General features: G+C 46.8%; 1 protein-coding gene across 1 annotated transcript in view; it reads left to right on the top strand.

Moving 5' to 3' along the window:
- LOC146813030 (uncharacterized) overlaps positions 1-20,657 on the top strand; it is a 128,137-nt gene that overhangs the window by 67,384 nt on the left and 40,096 nt on the right. The window contains exons 3-4 of the mRNA XM_085615249.1: positions 2,917-2,991; positions 7,335-7,337. Of these exons, the coding sequence (XP_085471375.1) occupies positions 2,917-2,991; positions 7,335-7,337 (78 nt within the window). The remainder of the gene's footprint in view (positions 1-2,916; positions 2,992-7,334; positions 7,338-20,657) is intronic.

Here is a 20,657-nt window from a genome sequence, read left to right as displayed (position 1 = left end):
ATAAAGAGACTTTGGGAGCCCTGTTTAGCTATTGGTCTCTTCAGCTGCCATTTGCATTTTGCACCCATTTCCCACAGCATACCACAAGATGCAAATGGTGATCCCACTTCAATCATTAGTTCTCTTGCACTGCAAGTTAGGGAATTTTGCTTGATCATGTGCACACCCGCCTAAAAAGAAGTGCACTTCCATGGCACAGCAGGTGGGCCAATAGTTTACTGCGCCAGTGCTTTTTTCTTTCTACCCTTTATCCTTTTTTACATTTCTGCAGACATTCTTAAGTGTTTAATCTATTAATTTATGTTATGATTATTCAAAACCTATAATGCCTTTTCTTTGCAACAATAAAAATTATATACTCCTGTGATGTGAAATACATGTAAAAAGGGTTTCTCTACCCATTGTCAGTGAACCTGTCTGCTAGGACCTTGGACTCCAGGTTTAGGCAGTGGCATTTTTCCTTTTTTTGCATCTCGTTTATGTTTGTGAACATGCCTGCAATTAAAAACTAAGGGGCATATTAACAAGGTGGCGCTATAAAATTATCGCCGCTTTTGCGGCCGTTTTCGGACGTAAAGCGGCGATCATTTTATCGCCTTATCAGCAAAGACATGCTGTCGTGTGTTTTGCTGACTTAGCGCCCGCTTCCAGCATGCCTAACTTTGCATCGCTGATGAGATGCAAAGTAGGTGTGGATGTGAAACCAAATGGGGAAAATATCGCGAAGGCAGCTTCGCGATATTAAGAAGGAAGGGTAGCGATTATTTAAATCGCGTTAAGTATGCCTTAACGCAGGAATTTAACGTCTGTTAAATTCCTGACTAAGGCATACTTAACATGGGGGGTGGATTCTGTGACTAAGACCACAGACCCTATCGTCTAGGATATCGCCTTTTTCCACCATGGAAAATGGCGGTATCCACACTATCACTGGAATTTTTATCACCTCAGCGATGCGCGTTTTTGATAACGTGCTAACCGGGCGATAAATTCCAGAGATAGCCGGCGATAAATATGCGAGCGCTAAGCGCGCTTTGCGATATTTATCGCCGGCCCTTGTTAATATGCCCCTAAAACAGATGTAAGCATTTCGCCAGTTTGCCAAGACATGAATTATTGGCTTTGCTAATAATTGTTTGAAATTACTCACATCTTCTGTAGCGTTCCTATATTGCTTCAGAGGAGATTTGAACATTTAGCACAACATGGCAATCAAAGTTGCAGGGCTTAGACACTCTAGGGGGAGAGAGCATTGTAGAGATCTACTAAGATATGCTTCTGCTGCTCTCTTCCCAATCGCCAGTGCACGACAGACAGACTCTCTACCACCACCCGCACACCTCTGCATGCTCTATAGTCTCGCATAGTGTTTTTTACTGGAAGGCAGCCATGCCAGAACATGATTCTATGCTTACACCAACTTCAAACTGTGCTCAGATTGGACGAATGCTGGACAGTGCAGATGACATGCAATGTGCGAAAAATTAGAAGATATGACACATTTCTCCTTATTAATACCAGCATTTAGGAGGCGTTGTCTTTTACCGCAAGGCCCTGGCTACTAATTTTAGTAGCTGGGGCTTTGCGTTACTTGGCACAAAGCCTTGATAAATCTGTCCCTACATGTTATGAGGATATTGTGTCTCCAGTCCAGTGGAGATCCTAGGACTTGCTGTGTTGGCTTGCTTCAACTCAATCAATAAACTGGCCCACCTTTAGTGAAAGCGCAGAAGTGGATAGATGACATCTTCCTTACATGGAGTGACATGTCACCCTGTTCAATAACAAATATTCAGCAATTGGTATTTGACTTTTAAACCTACGCTTGATAGGTGTGTTTTCCTTTCGAGCCAAATCTAACCAGTCTTCCTCTGCTGTTAAATTGTATTGAAAAGTCTGGATCCTGAAAAGCAGAACTAGTCTTAACAAGGTCCTGTGGTAGGAACAGAAGTACCACTGCATCTTATGGCCTTTACCTTTCATCTTATGCCCTTTACCTTTGACCGTTTTTCAATAGTAACAAAAGGGTCAGGTGACAACACGCCACAATTTCACTGTACCGAAACATTCCACCGATGGTTGTCTACGCATTAAAGCAGGCCTTGGATAGATGTCTACTCTGCCCTGCCATGGTAGCACCACATTGAGTGATGGAGAACTACACCCTGAGTCCAGCAGCAAAATAGTATGTTGGGCTGCTAGAATGAATTGCTAGGCATTGGAAACCAGAGTGCTCTATGGGTGAGGTAAGCAGAATGCTTTATATCACTGAGGGTGCAGTGATCCAGTGCTAGGCTTGGTTTAACAAATACTTGTTTTCAGATGTGTAGTTTAATTGAATCAATTGAAGTGCATCAGGACTAAAACTCCCAGGATTCCTTCCGTTGTTAAAGTGAACCTCAGGAGTGGTGTACTGACTCTTTGCTGACATGGAGCCATCTGGTAACCTTATTTATTGGAGTCCATAGAGTGACATACATGACCATAAAGAGGGAGTCCAGTGAGGCCAGCAAAGTCTAGCGAGACAATCACTGCCCCCCAGGTACCCTACTCCACTCCCTCTAGAGCACAGACCCTGCCCCTTCCCTACCTTTACTCTATAGCTATCGCAACTATAGCACCAATGCCATCGGAACAAACTACTATTGTATAATTTCTAATCTTCCATTACCAAACTTTTATGTCCTGACGACTGTCATGGATGTTCTAAAATGAATGAAAACAGAGGAATACTCCATGATTCATAGAATAGGCAGAGGAGGAACTGTAGGCATGTCAATCACAGGGGTTTTGATGGTCAGTTTCTTTGAGGTGTAGAAGGAGCATTTGAAAGATTGACCACTTCCTCTCTCTCATTCCTTCACCTTTTCATTCCACTCTAATGGCTTCCTTCTCTTCTGACTCCTCTTGCTCCAGTTTTCAAGTTGCAGCAGGAGAACGGGGACCTGAGGATGAAACTGAGAGATGAATGTGATGGCACCAAAAAATCAGGTAAATTCAGAATTCTTCATTTACATATCACAAAAGCCTCTTTTCAACTTCATAGTTTAGGATTATGTGGCCTGCAAGTGGTCCAGTGGGGTCCTTATGATGAACTTAGCTACTGAGGGGGCACGCACCATCCTCTACAAGCTCTATTTAGCCATCTATGTCTCACAACTATCACATTCAGTGTGTTTGTTGTCCATTACATTCAGATATGAACAAACTGGAGGAGCCCAGGGTTCAACTTGTTCACCCGAGAGAGATAATAGCCTGTGTGCTCTTGTAACCCTTATAAGATCAGAACCAGTTGGCCTGCAGGCTAGATCGCAGAATAGGTAGGAGACAGAATATGAAACACAAAAGCCTGCCCTGATTGTTTCCTACATCATCAGGGCAAGCCTGGACATACTGCAGAGATCAGCTCACATAGACAGACATTGGCCTTATTGGAGACTGAAGCCTGCATTTTCTTGGAAGTGGCTGTCAATACTGGCAATCACCCTGCGAAAAGAGGGAGTTTAGGACCTCACAGACTGAAACACTTTCTCTCTCTTCCTCTTTCTGTCCCATAGAGAGAGAGAAAGTTGTGCTGCACTCTTACTTTGTTCTGGGGGTGGTTCTCACCCTCATGCCTCAAATCCAGATGTCTAAAGGCTGGCTGGAGAGATGTGGTCATCCCTGGTGCAGTGGTGTGTCGACTGCCCCTGCACCCTTTCAGCTTCAAATCTTAGAATCCATTGCTTCTCTTATACAGCATGTTCTGCTTTGCAATCCTAGACTGCATCTACTACAATTCATTACAGACTTGGGGCAGATTTACTAATATTTGGAGGAACGCAACGCAGCAAGACTACTTTCTGCGCTGTGCTGCGTCAAATGCAGAAAGCAGGAATGTGCCAATTTACTAAGATATGGTGCATTCCCGCTCTCTCTCTGTGCTGGAGCACTGTGTGCAGCCTAGTGCCAACATAGGCACCCTTGGGCCATGGTGCAAGGGTGACTGCATTACAGGCCCAATTTCTTTTTTGAAGTAAGGGACACCTTCTTGCACAAAACGATCCTCTGAGGCATTTTCCTGTTTCTATGTTCGTTTAGGAATGAATTACATGTAGATAAGAGAAAATAACAAAGATATTTCTCCTCATTACACCTCCCCTGGGAAGGCATCGCATTTTGACGCATTCCCGGGTTTTCATAATGTTAGCAAATCTAGGAATGCACCAAAAACCATGGGTGGATGAGTGGGAACACCCATGCTCCACCAATGGAAAGCCATCCCAGGCCAGAGTAATGCAAGACAGCATCTCACGCTGCCCTGCGATACTCCAGATTGACTATGCCATGCAGAGCAACGTAAGGTGTCTCTGCATGGCATAGAATATCTGACTTTATGGCTTATGTTGCTTTGCGTGATGCAAGGGCATGCAAGCCCTTGATAAATCTGGCCCTAGCTTTCCAGTTTCCATTGCATCAGGAGGGACCAAAGAGAACAGTTTACCCGTCTTACAAATGTGGGCAAGGTCCATCCACTCTAGGAGGGATCCTCATTACCCCAAGACTGATAAACTGTTGTTTTCACCTAGAATATTATAGGAGGAATATCGCTGTTTCTGATTATTGTGTTGCATTGTCTTTGTTCACTGGTTTCAGTCCTGCCTGCTGCTGGTATCCTGCTGGCTGCTCCCTCTTTCCAACTTATTTTTGTCAGTCACCCAATCACCTGACTGCAGTCTGCCACTGGGGTGTGGCCCATGCTGCTTCAGCTTCACTAGCAACCTTCGTGTAGTCTTGTTCATTCTGACTTTTTGCTGTGGCAGAGACATCAAGCCCTACAACCTTTGTACAGCCTCTCAGGACAATACAATCTGCACCCTGGGCCACCAATGATTGCTATAAATTCTAGACATTTTGGTAGGAAGGTACTCCAAAGTAGAACTGAGCTCGTTGTGCCCCACGGTGACAGTGTACATACTACATGTGTGAGTACCTGTTCTCAACTCCCGTCCTTTAGTTACAGAGAATACACATGTTGTTAATGTTCTTTGTCATGTGCAAGGTGTATCGAGTGATAGGTATAGTGCATGTTATAGATGCTACTTGTCTTGCTCCAACCTCTGTCTTGCAGCTGCAAACCCCAGTCCATATTTGCCACACAGGCTGAGCCCTAGAAGAGGCATCCTCACCTAACGTGCATCCAGAAAAAGCTTGGAAAGCCCTGGTACCAGAACCTTGGAAGCACTTACTATCATTCCTATTATGATTTTTCACAACACAAACCCACCCCGAAACTCACTGTGCCAATCATGTATCATAAAGCTAATGAGGTGTAACTCAGCTACTTTACCACCAGCATCTAAAGGCACTCCATGTTTTAATGCACCACAGGTAGAGCACCAGTGTTAGAAATTGGTTTGTAGGTGTACTGGGGTATGAGCATAAGTCAGGCAGCAACCATAATCCTAGTCAGAAAAAGGAACGCGCTACCCTAAATGAACCTGTGCTCACCCTCTGGTATCTTGGCACAGAGCAGTCAGGCTTAACTTAGCGACAATGTGTAAATTATTTGAGCAACACTTCAAACAGTAAAACAGTGAAAACACCACACAAAAATATTCCATGCCAGGTTAGCAAAATTGAACGTAATGAAATAAATAAAACAAGACCAAAATGACAAAATTCCAATGAGCAGAACTTGGGATATGAATTTAAAAAAATAAACTGCAATATAATTCTTAGAAGCAATAAATCCTTACTTGGGATATATGGTCGCGCCAGATTGGGACAAAGTCAAAAGTTCAGGCCGACCACGAGCATTGGCCGTATACTGGGACCAAATGAGGCCTGCTGGAAAACAGCACCTTAATCCCGGCTGCATCGATGTCGAAGGAGTGGGGTGCAGCCGAAGTGATGTTTGGGTGTCAATCCATGCAGTGGTGACACATCGCCAGTCCTGATCCGCACAGCAGCGACAATACTTTGGCTTCAATGAGTGAAGATCTGCAATGCGGAGAGTCTTCGTCATTGTTGAGAATGCCGTTGACAGGGATGCGAAGACTTTGCGCTGGGCAGAGGTGGTTCCGAAAGTGATAGGTCTGGGCCGATCCACACTGCAGAGGCGATGCGCCGTTTCTGATCCACGCAATAGGAGGGATGAGCTGGTTCTGATCAATGCACCAGTTCGACAGAGGATGCTTGGGTTTTGCTGGAGCAAGCACCATAGGCCCACTTCCAAGGGCACCACTTGGCAGGGCAGACTCACAGATAGCAGAGTTCAGGTGCAGATGCAGGGTGGTTCAAAGTCTTTTATGTAGCTGAGACTTCAGATCAAGAGGCCAGCCAGCTATCCCTTGGAGTCACTCTGGGGTCAAGTGATGAAGGTCCAGTCCTTCTCACCCAGGCAGGGGAACAGCAGGCAGCAGGGCAGCATAGCAAGGCAAGCGTCCAACAAAGCAGCAGTTCAGCATAGTGGCAGTCCTTCAGCAGCACAGCAGTCCTTCTTCCTGGCAGAGTCGTCACAGGTTCAGACGTGAACTGAAGGGTTGGTGTCAGAGGTCCAGTAATTATACCCAGTGGGGCATTTGAAGTAGGGGAGACTTCAAAGACAGGTCTTCGAAGTGTACAGAGTTCCCCACTTCTGGAGGGGTATGCAGCCCTTTGTGTGGGGACAGGATCCAGCCTATTCAGATGTAAGTGAGGCTGGGTCCAGCTCCTATTCTCCCATCCTCATAGGATGACCCATCAAGTCACACATCAACTTCCATTGTGTGTGGCTATCTAAGGGGAATACACAAAGCCGAGATGTAATCCACCACAGACTGATCAGAGACAGGCAGCAGGCTCCAAATGCCTAAAGTAGAAAATGGCAACTTTCTATAAGTGGCATTTCCTGAATGGTAATTTAAAATCCAACTTCACTATAAGTTAGGATTTTAAATTAGGAATCCAGAGACACCAGACTTGGGGTCTTATCTCTTACCAATTGGAAATCACACTTATAAAATGTAATACGGTAATCTCAATGTTATCCTATGGGAGAGATAGACCTTGCAGTAGTGAAGAATGACTCTGGGACATACAAAACTTAAAACTACATGTCCTGCCTTTGAAATACATTGTACCATTCCTTCTGGATTGTCCAGGGCCTATTTTAGGGGTGACCTATATGTATGAATAGGAAAGGTTTGAGCCTGTCAAAAGGTATATTTTGCCAGGTCGATATAGAAGTGTAAACTGCACACACAGGCTCTTCAGTGCCAGGCCTGAAACATGGTTAAATGGCTACTTCAGTGGGTGCCCAATTAGTGCTGCAGGCCCTCTAGTAACATTTAATATACAGTCTCTGGGTACAGAGGGTACCATTTTACTAGCGACTTATAAGTAAATTACATTTGCCATTTGGGGATGGACCAATGCTACCATGGTTACGGGAGCGAGCACACACACGTATGCATTGGTTAGCACTATTAAAGTGCACAGAGTCCTAAAGCCAGCAGAAACTAGGTCGGAAAAGTGGAGGAGGTAGGAAAACATTGGAGGGAAGACCACCCTAAGGCTGTCAGGTATAACAACCAGGCTCTGCTGGCCAGGAAGTGCATTTTCGCCCACAGACACAGATGGCTACATACCATAATCATGGATGGGTCTTTAGCTCTCACAATGTAGAGATTTATTGTACCATTGGTGTATAAGAAGTATATCAGCACATTTACTCTAATGCACTTTCAGTCCCTCCTAACTGGGGTTCCTTACACCCCGCCCCGCCCTTCTGGGTGTGTGCAGTGTAACATGTGTATTCCATTTTTAGAAGACCAATTGAAAGTTGAATGGTGTTTTAATTGAGGACAAAGTTATCTCTGTATTGCCCCAAGGGTGTCTTTCCCCTTATGGATGTGAGAAGCTAATTGCTGTTTCTCCTGGGGGCTTAACCCTCCCACCTCTTAGATACCTAGGTGGTCAGAGGAAAATACTTACAACGTTTTGCTGTGCATTGCCTAATAATGGTGAATCTTGAAAAGCAGCTCCTGGTTGGCCTCTCCTTGCATTCCATTTAGTGCTAACCTTCCCTCCTGCCATGCAAAATTGCCAAGATGTATTCTGATGAGGATCACAGTCTCTTAAAAAATGAAAGGCAGCTAGTTTTTTTGTTGACTTTTGCATCATGTCAATGTCCCCCCCAAAAAATAAGTGGGGCTTCATCTAGAATGTGACTTGTGCTTCATCAGGACTTTGAAGAGGACCTCTGAGGCATCTGCCAAAGGGAGCCTTGACCAAGAGCAGTTCTCTAGAATTTTGCAAAAGCTAAGTTCAAGCTTTGGATCTAAAGTGGCCATGCAGTGGTGATCTACAATAAACATAAAGATTTCTGCAAGCCTCAGTGTGGAGTGGAAGATTCTCCTGGCCAGGACCAAAATCCACAAGATTGGGGGGATGTTGTGAGAGAGTGAATCACTCAGGCGCTGTGAGGATATTGTAGGCATGATGACTCATAGTAAACCAAAGGGCATTCCTGTGCCTAGTGGGTAGAGGACCCAGAGGACGTATTTTGGGACAAGTGTGATGAGCCTGAATCCCCCATGACCTTCCTTAGACATGGACCCCTGACCTCAATCCCAGTACCCCAGATCCAACTTCTGAAGCTATGGGCTGTATATTCTACATGTCATTGTGGACACTTCACCTTTGTCTTTGTCTTGCTGGTGTCTCTTTGTTGGGATGTGGGTTATTGGCAGACGTAAGTCGGCACCTACCACTGGCATTAAGGCCACCAACGCAATATAAGGTCCAGTCAAGATCCCAATACATTAGCCCCTGGCTCAACCCTTGGTGGATGCCTGCGAGCAGGCAGGCTTAACTTTAGAGACAGGTGTGTAAAGCATTTAAAAACACCACTACATTAAATAAGTAAGACACAACCTACAATAAAAATCCACAACCAAGTTATTAAAATAGGAAATATTTGTATGATAAAAATGACACCAAAGTGACTAAAATCCAATATAAGGAACCGGAGATATGCATTTTTAAAGATTTCTGGTGCTTAAAAACATATAGCGCCAACTTGGGACAGCTGGTTGCGCTGGCTTGACCAGGACAAAGTCAAAGTTTGAGGACAACCACGAAAGAGGCCTGTTCGGATACACTAAGTGGGAGGTCGCGGTCACAATTTTACCTTTACACGTAGAAACCTTTCTGGAGGATTTCCTCTCATCATCGAACGAGACTCCTTTTCAGTCTGGGAGTCGAGTCGACGACAGCAGCTTGGCTCAGCGCAAGGCCTCAGTGAAATTCTGGGGGTCTTGAGCTCTGGGACTTTCAGCAGGACGAACCTAATATTTAGGCCGGGTCGTGGTTCGACATCGGCGGTCTGACTCTCGTCAACGGGTAGGTCAACTTATGGAGCTTTTTCCAAAAGTTGCTCCAAACTTCTGGAACTTCTTTCTGAAGTTCCTCTTGAGGGTTCAAAGTGTCTACAACACCAATTCAAAGGTCTAGAAGCTCTGGGATGGTCCTTGGATGTTTAGAACTACAATTCACACAATGCACCCGGCCAAATCCTTAAAAGTCCACTGGACGCACTCCAGGCTGGGGACTTCTTGAGGGAGATGCTGCAGGGAAGTTCTGTTTACCTGTTGCTTTCAGGCAGGAAGTCTACTCCTTAATCCTTTTTGAAGCATGGCAAAGTCCTCAGGGCTGTAGTTCAAGGTGTGCAGCAGGTGTGTAGCAGGCACAGTCCTTCAGAGTGCAATCCTTTGGGGTGCAGACCATGGTCCTAGCATGGCAGTCCTTCTTCTCCTTGTAGTCTCAGGCAGAAGCTCTGAGTTACTATGCAGCTCTCACATATGTATCCAATGATGTGGAGCAACCAGTAGGGGGACACCCTGTCCAATAGGGTGCAGGTTTTCACCTAAAAGCATGACAACTTCCTCCAAATTTTGGCACATTATTGTCCCACAAAGCACTGTACTTTAAAATTCAAGATGGATAATTCCTCTCCTGAGGAATAAGACCTGGCTGAGCCAACCCACTGGTGGGGCTCATTTTCTTTAACATCCCCCCTTCCAGCCCTCCTGCAAATTCCATTCCTAGGGCTGCCATCTAGTTGTGGGGTACAGGGAGAGGGAGTAGGACTGGCTAACATTCCTTACTGTCCGGCTCCCTTTGAAGTAAACTTTGATTTATTCAGCCCCCTTCCTGGCCTGTTCCCTGCAGCTCCAGGGCTGCCCCATCATATAACCAATGTCTTCATGCAGGTCACTTATGACCTCATCAGAGCAGTTTGGCTAAGCCTGTTACGGGCTAGTCAATCAGGAGAGGCCGCTAGAAGGCTGCATTTTGGCTCACAGAAAAGAAAGTTCTACAACTTATTTTCAGTATTAGTTATGATAAATTTAACAGTGGCAATTTGTTGGTTTTATCATTACCAATATTGTAAATCATTCAATTATCATTTTAGCTCACTCCTATCATTAGTTACACTGCATTACAGCATCCCCATGGTAACCTACAGAGCTAAAGTGCTACAGTGGGGAACAACAACATTGGTAGTATTTCCCTCACCAGGGCATATAAAACATCTTTTAAAATGTTCCTGCTTGTGTTTACATGGCGCCCTACCCAGGGGACACCTAGGGTAAACCTTAGGGGTGACTTATATGTAAAAAATAAGGTGGTTTAATGCTTCGAACATACCTTTAATTTCAGTTTAAAAGCAGCTTGCAAAGCAGGGCTGACGTTTAAAATGACAATAGGCAGCTCAGCAATGCACACTTAAGTGCCTTAAAGCTGCTGGCTTTTAAACCTACATGCCCTTATATATACTAGGGACTTACAGGTAGGTTGTCAGTGCCAACTATAATTACAATTAATAACCGTATACATGTTTAATCAGAGCACTCGCCCTGCGCCTGGTTTGCAGCGCCCGGGGCGCGGTCAGAGTCAGTTACCACCAGTATCAGTCACAAAATGGGGGGCAGCAAGGCAAAAAGGATTACTTTCTCACACTCTTTTACTGATGCGTTTACTCTAATAGTACATGACTGCAAAGTTCCCAACTTAAAGATGGGTAGAAATGATAAAGTAAAAGATTTTTGTATTGTGTTTGGTACCTAGGAGGACGCATTATGGACTGAATAATGTGATTGTATGCAGGAGCATAGTATTCTCATATTGAAGTATTAATATTTTTAAAAAGATGTGTAGATGATCATGTGTTCCTAAGGATCTTTCATTGTGATTATTTATAGTGCAGTGTATGTTTGATGGGGCAACCCATCAAAACAAACAACATGTGATATATCCACAAACACTGTCAGATGTGGGACGTACCATTTGCCTGTTTCACATTTTTACCAACTCATAAAGAAATCAGGGACTTCCTGACCTTTGGTGAGGCAGCCACAGCTGACTCTGTTGAGGGAAACCATTCCCTGGCGCCCCATGTGCCACAAAGCCACAGGCTTTAGAGCTTTAGGAGACTGGCTGTCAGGGCCTCACTGATTTGGATACCGACTACAGCCCACACCTTCCCTATGTTCTTGACCAGATGTTGCAGTATCACATCTAACAGAAGGAGAATGAAAGAGTGAGAGAGAAAAAGAGAGAGAGAGAGAGAGAGAGAGAGAGAGAGAGAGAGAGAGAGAGAGCAAAAAAAAAATCCTTCTTTCTGGTTGAGCAGAGGATAAGGGCTTCTTCAGTGGTACAGCCGATCATAGGCAGGAATACTCCCCCTCAGAAGGGCTATGAAGTAAATATGGAGGGATCGTAAAAAAACGCTATGGTTTCAGATATGTTATGGTCTATAAAACAAAAAGCAATATAATTTACTAGTTTCCACAGTAGAAATGTTGGTGGTGAGCAAGCAGGGAAGACCTCTATACTGACCTTGCTGCCTGGAAAACCAGTGACAGAAGTTAAGACAAGGTTCAGCACAGACAGGAGATACTGAAACCTGGAGCATGCTCGAGTGTGGTTACCTCCCAGAATTGGAGTTTAAGAGAGGATAAAGAAGGGAAAATGGAAGAAAAATGTGCAGGTTTGGAGAATGAATATGAACTGGTCGACTTTGAAATGTGAGGGACAACCCAAAGACACTGCCAGTTGGAATATGCTACTTACCAGTATGCATCTGTTCTTGGCATGTAGAGCTGCAGAGTTGTACACTTAGCATAGATCGCCATCTGGTGTTGGGCCCGGGTGTTTGCAGTTTGTTTTTGTTCTTTGGACAGTCTTTGGAAGTCACGAGTTTGGTGACTCCTCCTTCGGTCCGTACTGCGCATGGGCTTCGGCTCCATCCTCAGATTGTTTTTCGCCAACAGGGAAATGATGGAGCGTAGTAATAACAGTGAGAAACCCATGTGTGTTGTATCTAAATAAGATGAACTGGAACAGATATAGGTAGCCGGGTGGGCGTGTACAACTCTGCAGCTCTACATGCCAAGAACAGATGCATACTGGTAAGTAGCATATTCCGTTCGAGGCATATGAGCTGCAGATTGTACACTTAGCATAGATTATATAGTAGTACCCAACCTTAGCGGCAACCACCGGTATCCGTTGCAGTGGTTTGAAAAAGTGTCTTTAGTACAGCCTGGCCCACACTAGCTTGTTGCTTGGAATGCACGTCTACACAGTAATGTTTTGTGAAGGTGTGCTGTGTTGACCATGTGGCTGCTTTGCAGATGTCATCTAAGGGTATGTTCCCTAGAAAAGCCATAGAAGCCCCTAACTTTCTAGTAGAGTGGGCTTTAGGTGGAACAGATAATGTTCTTTTTGCCTTTTGATAGCAAATTTGTATGCACTTTATAATCCACCTAGCTATCCCTGATTTAGAGATGGGGTTGCCTTTATGTGGTGGAGAGAAGGAAACGAATAATTGTTTAGTTTTCCTGAAAGGTTGTGTTCTCTGTATGTAGTACAGTAAAGCCCTCTTAACATCAAGTGTGTGTAGGGCCCTTTCCGCAACAGATTGAGGTTGCGAGAAAAAGACAGGTAATTCCACTGATTGATTAAGATGGAAGGGGGAAATGACCTTGGGCAGAAACTTTGGATTTGTATGAAGTATCACTTTGCTGTGATGTATTTGTAAGAAGGGTTCCTGTATAGTGAACGCTTGTATTTCACCAACCCTTCTAAGGGAAGTGATAGCTACGAGGAAAGCTGTTTTCCAGGTGAGGAACTGTAGCTCACATTTATGCATTGGTTCGAAGGGCGGACCCAATAGCCTTGTAAGAACTACATTTAGATTCCATACAGGGGAAGGTGGTGCCCTGGGAGGAATTACTCGTTTAAGGCCTTCCATAAAGGCTTTAATAGCGGGCACTCTGAACAGTGATAAATGAATGAATGAATGAATGAATTCGGATTTCTAAAGCGCGGGTAGCTGCCCTGAGGCGTCCAAGCGCTAAGCATATCTCTGAAGTTTGAGTAAGGAGGAAGGCAGATTCAGTACCATGGTTATGTGGTGAACAGGAGCGTTTTCAGCTGTTTGCGAAAAGAGAGAATGTCGGGGTTTGATCTGAGATGCTGGGGTAGGGCGTTCCACTTTTTAGCCACATTGAAGGAGAAAGAGCGGCCTCCGGATCTTGATTTCTTTGTTTGCGGTACAATGGCTAGATTTGCAGAAGTGGAGCGCATCTGTCTGGTGGGTATATAGGGTGTGATGAGAGGGAGGTTAATGGTCGGGCCTTGCGACCAGAAAGTCTGGTGTGCGATGCAGAGTGATTTGAAGTCTACTCTTTCCTTTACAGGGAGCCAGTGCAGTTTCCTCAGTCCGGACTTTACTGAGGATCTGCGAGGGATTTGTAAGAGTGTTCTGGCTGCGCAGTTCTGTATTAATTGTAGTTTGCGCAAGGTGAAGTCGGGAGCTCCGAGATACAATGCGTTTCCATAGTCCAGCCGCGATTGGATCAGGCCCAGGACTACGGTTTTTCTTGCTTCAAAGGGGAGTAGAGGCAAAATCTTCCTAATGACTCTCAGGATACCAAAACAGGTGGCAGAAAGTTTTGTAGCCTGTTGGTCAAAGGACAGGGACCTGTCGAGCCAGACACCAAGGCTCTTAATGGCGTCTTTGGGTGTTGGGGCCGGACCTAGGCTGGTGGGCCAGAGATTGTCTATGGTCGATGGTAGAATGTGACCCAGGAGCATGAGCTCTGTCTTGTCTCCATTAAGTTTGAGACAAGACTTGGTCATCCAGCATTTGACCGTATCCAGGCAGCCTGCAAGATCTACATTTGCCGACGTACCGCCCGCCTGTGCCAGGGAGACCACCAGCTGGGTATCGTCCGCGTAGGTAATGATCTTGATACCGAACGGACGGACGATCTCAGCCAGCGGCCTCATGTAGACGTTAAATAACGTCGGGCTCAATGAAGATCCCTGTGGGACCCCACATCCCCAAATGCTGTCTGTTTTGTAGATAAGCAGCAATCGCTGCTAGGTGTAGGCGTATGGATGAATATGCCAGGTTACACCTGTGAAGATGGAGCAGATAGCATATGATGTGCTGTATGGATGCATCTAAAGGGGTGATTGTATTGTTACGGCAGTAAACCACAAATCTCTTCCACTTTGCGGCATAGCATGCTCGAGTGGTAGGACGTCTGGCTTCCTTGATAATGTTCATGCAATCAGGGGGAAGGTTAAGGTACCCAAATTCTAAGATTTCAGGAGCCAGATCGCAAGGTTGAGCTGAGCTGGGTCCGGGTGCCTGATTTCTCCATGGTTCTGAGTTAGGAGGCATGGGGACAGGTGCAGTTTTTGATGTGGTACCACCGAGAGCTGTAGTAGTGTGGTGAACCACGGCTGCCTGGCCCATGTTGGAGCTACCAGAATGAGTGTGAGGGAGTGCTGTTGTAGCTTCCTTACCACTAATGGAATTAGCGGGAGAGGTGGAAAGGCATATGCAAATTTGCCTGACCAGTTCATCCAGATCGCATTGCCTTTGGACAATGGGTGTGGGTATCTGGCGGCGAAGCTTGGGCATTTTTTGTTTTCGTGGGTGGCGAAGAGGTCTATCTGAGGATGCCCCCACTTTTGGAAGAATGGGCGAAGAACCTGTGGATGCAGTTCCCATTCGTGTAGTTGTTGCGTTTGTCTGCTGAGCAGATCTGCCATTTTGTACGCCTGGAACATGCTGTGCCAGGAGAAAGATGTTTTGAGGAATTGCCCATCTCCATATGCTCTGGGCTAAGCGGGAGAGCTGGGGAGAGTGTCCCCCCCCCTGTTTTTGGATATAATACATTGCAGTCATATTGTCTGTGCGAATGAGGACTGCTTTGGCTGAAATCTGTTTTTGAAAAGATTTTAGGGCTAGAAAGATCGCCAAGAGCTCCAGATGGTTGATGTGGAGCGACTTTTGCTGTGGCATCCATAGACCTTGCATTGTGAGGTGTAAGAGGTGCGCTCCCCAGCCGGAGAGCGATGCGTCCGCTGTTAGAATCACCTGAGGAACCGGGTCCAGGAACGGCCGCCCTTTGGAAAGGTTTGTGGTGTTCCACGACTGCAGAGAGTGATGGGTGCGGCCGTCCACCAACACCAGATCCGTCAGCTGTCCCTGGGCCTGGTTCCACTGTCGTGCTAGGCACTCCTGGAGTGGACGCATGTGGAGTCTTGCATGGGGCACTATGAAAATGCAAGATGCCATCATCCCTATGAGCTTCATAAACACTCTTGCTGGAAGAGAGTGTTGAGGAAGGAACGTTTGGCACAAAGCTTGTATGCTTGCGATTCTGGCTGAGTTTGGATAGGCAATACCTTTGGAGGTGTCTGTAGTGGCCCCGAGATATTGCTTTGTGTGAGATGGTAGGAGGTGGGACTTTTGGTAGTTCACCGTGAAGCCTAGCTGGTGGAGCAGTTGAATGGTGCTGTTGGTATGTTGCACACATTGGTTGTAGGACGCGGCTTTTATGAGCCAGTCATCTAAGTAAGGGAAGACGTGAATATGTTGATGTCTGAGGTGTGCTGCTACAACTGCTAGGCATTTGGTAAACACCCGTGGTGCGGTGGTGACCCCGAAGGGGAGAACTGTGAACTGGTAATGTTGACCGTCCACCACAAACCTGAGGTACTTCCTGTGAGAAGGGTGTATTGGAATGTGAAAGTATGCGTCTTTCAGATCCAAGGTAGTGAGAAAGTCTCCCTGACAGAGGAGCGGGAGGACTTGTTGTAGGGTGACCATGTGGAAATGGTCTGAATGTATGTATGCATTTAGAGGCCGGAGGACCAGAATGGGCCTCAGGGTCCCGTCTTTTTTCGGTATTAGGAAATACAGAGAGTAGACCCCTAGATTTTGCTGATTGACGGGGACCTGCTCTATAGCGTGTTTTTGGAGGAGGGAGAGCACCTCCTGTTTGAGCAGTGTGGAATGTTCTTGAGACATTGGACGGTGCCTTGGTGGGATATTGGGTGGGTTGATGTGAGCTCGAGACAGTACCCTGACCGAATAATTTGGGTCACCCATTTGTCCGATGTTATGGATTCCCATGTGTGGATAAAGTTTTGTAGTCTGCCCCCGACCGGAGTGGGATGGTCTGGGGGGAGCGGAGGGAAGTCATTGTGCGGACGGGGTGGCAGAACGGGTGGTGTTAGTTTTGCCCCTGCCCTTATTGTTGTTGCCTCTGTAAACCACCCCTTTGGTAGCCCTTTGAAAAGGTATTTTGAGGAGGGGAGTTGTAGGAGGTAGAGGCGTTATCGGTGGAGTAGCCTCTGCCTGTGCTACGAAAGGATGAGCGTCGAAAGGAGCGTTTAGGGGTCTGTGATTGTAATGCCCCCATAGACTTTGCCGTGTCTGTGTCCTTTTTCATTTTTTCTAATGCTTCGTCTACCTTTGGCCCGAAGAGATTTTGTTGGTCAAAGGGGTGATTTAGTATGGATGCCTGGACTTCAGGCTTGAACCCTGAGATCCTGAGCCAGGCATGACGACGAAGCAGGACACTAGTATTTATGGCTCTAGAAGCAGTGTCGGCTGCATCGAGGGCACATTTAATGGAGGTGTTAGTAATTAGCTTACCCTGCTGTATCAGGTCAAGAGCTTTGCGTTTGTGTTTTTCTGGGAGGTGCTGTATAAGTGCCTCAAGCTCATCGTAGTGTGCTCTGTCATAGCGCGCAAGCAGTGCTTGTGTATTTGCAATGCGCCAGATGTTCGCGGCTTGTGAGGCGGTGCGTTTGCCAGACGCGTCTAGAAGTTTGGATTCCTTATCTGGCGGTGGGGCCTCTCCTGAGGACTGGGAGTTAGACCGCTTTCTAGCTGTGGACACAACTAGGGAATCTAAGGGAGCAGGGCCCTTAATGTATGTAGGGTCTGTGGGTGCCGCTTTATACTTTTTTTCTATTATAGGGTTTAAGACCCTGGCCCTGACAGGGTCTTTGAACACCTCTGCAGCATGCTTGGTGACACACTTAAGCATGGGCAAGATAGCTGTGGACTTATCCTGAATATCAAATGTATCCAGTAAGAAGTCGTCTTCCACTGGTTCACTATGCATTTCCACCCTGTGGTAGTTTGCTGCTCTCTGCACTAAGTGGTGAAACCCTAATGAGTCCTCTGGGGGAGACGGCCTGGATGGGTATAGGTCGTCCTGAGGCACATCCGGTATGTCAGGTTTTTGGTCCATTGGGGCGTCCGCCGGGTCATAATCTGGATCCCCGTAATCCGGATCTGGGGACGGGGTCGGGGAATGATGAGGCAAGGGTGGCGCAGACCTGGGAGGGGGAGGAGGTGGAAGAGGTGGAGGAGGGGGAGGGGGAGGTAGTGGGGAGGGCACTCTGAGAGGAGAAGTAGCAGAGTCCTTCCGCTTGGGCGGTGGAGGAGGAGCCGGTGTGTCAAGACGTCTTTTCTTGACAACTAAAGTCAATAGCCCAGTCTTTGGATCCTTAAATAAGGTCTTTTGTAAAGGATCTGGTGTAAAGAGGTCCAGTGGCACCGAATCGTCCGCTGGCGCCGATGTTTTCGGAGCCGAGGATTTTGATGGTTTCTCTGCGCCATGCCTTGTTGGAACCTCCGTTTTTTTCGGCGTCGAAGTAGTTTTCGGTGCCGGAGCGTCGGTGCCGGGGGATTTGTGTTTGTGTTTTGTCGGCACCAAGAGTCCAGGCTTCGGCACCGGTGGCTTCGGAGTCGAGCTGGGCGTCACTTTCTTCGGTGCCGGACGGTGTTTATCGGCACCAGGCGTCGGCTGGCTCGAGCCCGAGCTGCCGTGAGACTTGTGAGTCTTCGACACCGGGCCCGAAGGTGGGGTGATCGAAGCTGTGTGCTTGGTTTTACCCAGGCCTGCAGGCGAGGGTGTAACCTGAGTCTCTTTGGTTTTGGGCGCGGGGGTGGGAGGGGGTAGAGTACTCACGACCCTCTGCGCCGGTGTGATGTCCTCCACGTCGGAGTCGTCGGCCTCGGAAGCGCTGACGACGTCTTCCTCCTGCTCGGTGTGTTGTTGCCCCGAAGCTCCGGTGTCGTCTCCGAAGATGTCCGGTGGAGCCGCGGTCGATGAGTGCGCCATGGTGCGTCGAGCTCTTCGATCCCGGATGGTCTTTTTTGAGCGAAAAGACTTACAGGCGGGGCAGTCTCTAGCCTCGTGTTCTGGAGAGAGGCAAAGGTTACACACCTGATGGAGGTCGGTGTGGGGAAATTTAGACCCACATTTTGGGCACTTTTTGAACGGAGTCCTTTCCATCGGCCGGGACCGGAGTCGATGAGGGCCCGAAGGCCGGTGCCGATGTGCGGAATGGAAAAAAGTGCCGCTTTGAGAGATGAAGATAGATGAAGAAACTCGAAGAACGAGGATTTTCCGTCGAGGCTGGAACCGTATAAGTTCGAAGCCGGAGCACGAAGTATCACATCCGAGCCCGATGGCGGAAAAAAAAAATCTGAGGATGGAGCCGAAGCCCATGCGCAGTACGGACCGAAGGAGGAGTCACCGAACTCGTGACTTCCAAAGACTGTCCAAAGAACAAAAACAAACTGCAAACATCCGGGCCCAACACCAGATGGCGATCTATGCTAAGTGTACAATCTGCAGCTCATATGCCTCGAACTCTATGTTTCAATCTTGAAATTTTCTCATACTTCTAATGCCAGTCTTTCCTCTAAAAGCCTTGAGGAGACCTAAAAGTGACACTGCACTTTCCTCTGGGAGGAACCATGTTGTAGTTCGTATTCCTGCATTGCAATCTCCATCTCCCTATTGTCCATAGAACTGTAGTTCTATCTGTAGGAAGACAGGGTATATGCCTCATTGGCGGCATTTGGATCCTGACTCTAGCCAGGTACTCTGACTCTGTTTTTAGGTCTTGCCTAAGTCAGCAACTGTCCTGTCTCGTGAAAGATCTTTTGTTTTCTATCAGTGGGCTTAGAGGCCACCCATTGCTTACCATTGGTTGGCTTCCTATTGGTGACCTGCTATAGACTTTTTTCCTCTTTGCATGTGTGTCCTTCCACTGGAGTATGGGTACCTACATTCCAACCCTCATTTTTTTAGGTGCTACCTTTTTCTTTATGTTCTAATACTCTACCATAGTATGCCTTTTCAGCTGGCTCCCAATGGTACTTCTAATCCCTCGCCCGCCCTTCTTGCCTCAGACTTGTAGCTGGCCTCTTCTCTCCCTCCTCCATGTTGCTTCCCTCACCTGCATTCCTTCCCTTCTTCTACGTTGTTGCTTGCCCACTTCCTCTTTCACCATCTCTCCCTCCCTCTTCCATGCTGTTGCTTGCCCCCTCTCTCCCTCCTTCTATATTGTTGATGGCTTTATACCCAAGATACCTTCTTCCATTGCTTGTGTTACCCCTCTCACGCATCTGTTGTCAGTGTTGCCACCCCACATGCCATAACTGAAAAAAGCACTATGACATGGACACTGCTGCTGTGTCATATTTCTTTTTTCCCTATATCCTCCGTTCTCCATGTTGATCTATTACCTGCGCTCCATCTTGCTTCCTGTCCTGCCCTCCCTCCCACTAGCAATAAAAAAAAGCTCTAGTGCTTTTTTCTTTTAACTTTCGGACAAGCTGCACAAACACAGCGTGGCTGAATACTTTGACAAAGCCAATACCTCGTGTAGGCAAGACCTATTGGTTTGCCAGTGCTTGTTTCCTTTTTGTGAATGTTATAGTTGGAAAATACAATATCAATGCATGTCACGATATATGTATGTATAATGATGAACTAGCATCACCATTGTTGAAATCACCCGATGTGACCCCCCCCCTCCAACCCCGACTCAGAAGTACGTGGTCAGGCAGGCCCTGCAACCCATGCTGGAAGCAACTGATTGACAAACCACCATAAAGTCAGACACCACACTAAGGGGCATATCTACAAGCAGGCGATAACATTTTTTATCGCTGCTTTTGCGGCCGTTTTCAGCCGAAAAGCGGCGATAATTTTATCGCCTAATTAGCAAGGCCACGCTAACGCGTGAAACCTTGCTTTAGCGTGGGGATTCTTTACGCCCAGCTTTGCATCTCTAATGAGATGCAAAGTGGCGTTCCTGACCTAACATGACAGGAGAAATGTCGCTAAGCAATATTTCTCCTATCATCAAGCCCCACGCTATGAAGCATAGCGTCAGGAAAAGTAGCGATAACCCCTGTTATCGCTACTTTCCTTACGCCTGCTTCAGAACTGACTTAGCCATGATATTCTATGGAAGGTGGCTACCATGGCTAAGTGTGAGTCCCTATCAGCAAG

This window comes from Triturus cristatus, chromosome 7 (assembly GCF_964204655.1).
Source record: "Triturus cristatus chromosome 7, aTriCri1.1, whole genome shotgun sequence".
NCBI lineage: Eukaryota > Metazoa > Chordata > Amphibia > Caudata > Salamandridae > Triturus > Triturus cristatus.
This window is presented reverse-complemented; position numbering and strand designations above follow the sequence as displayed.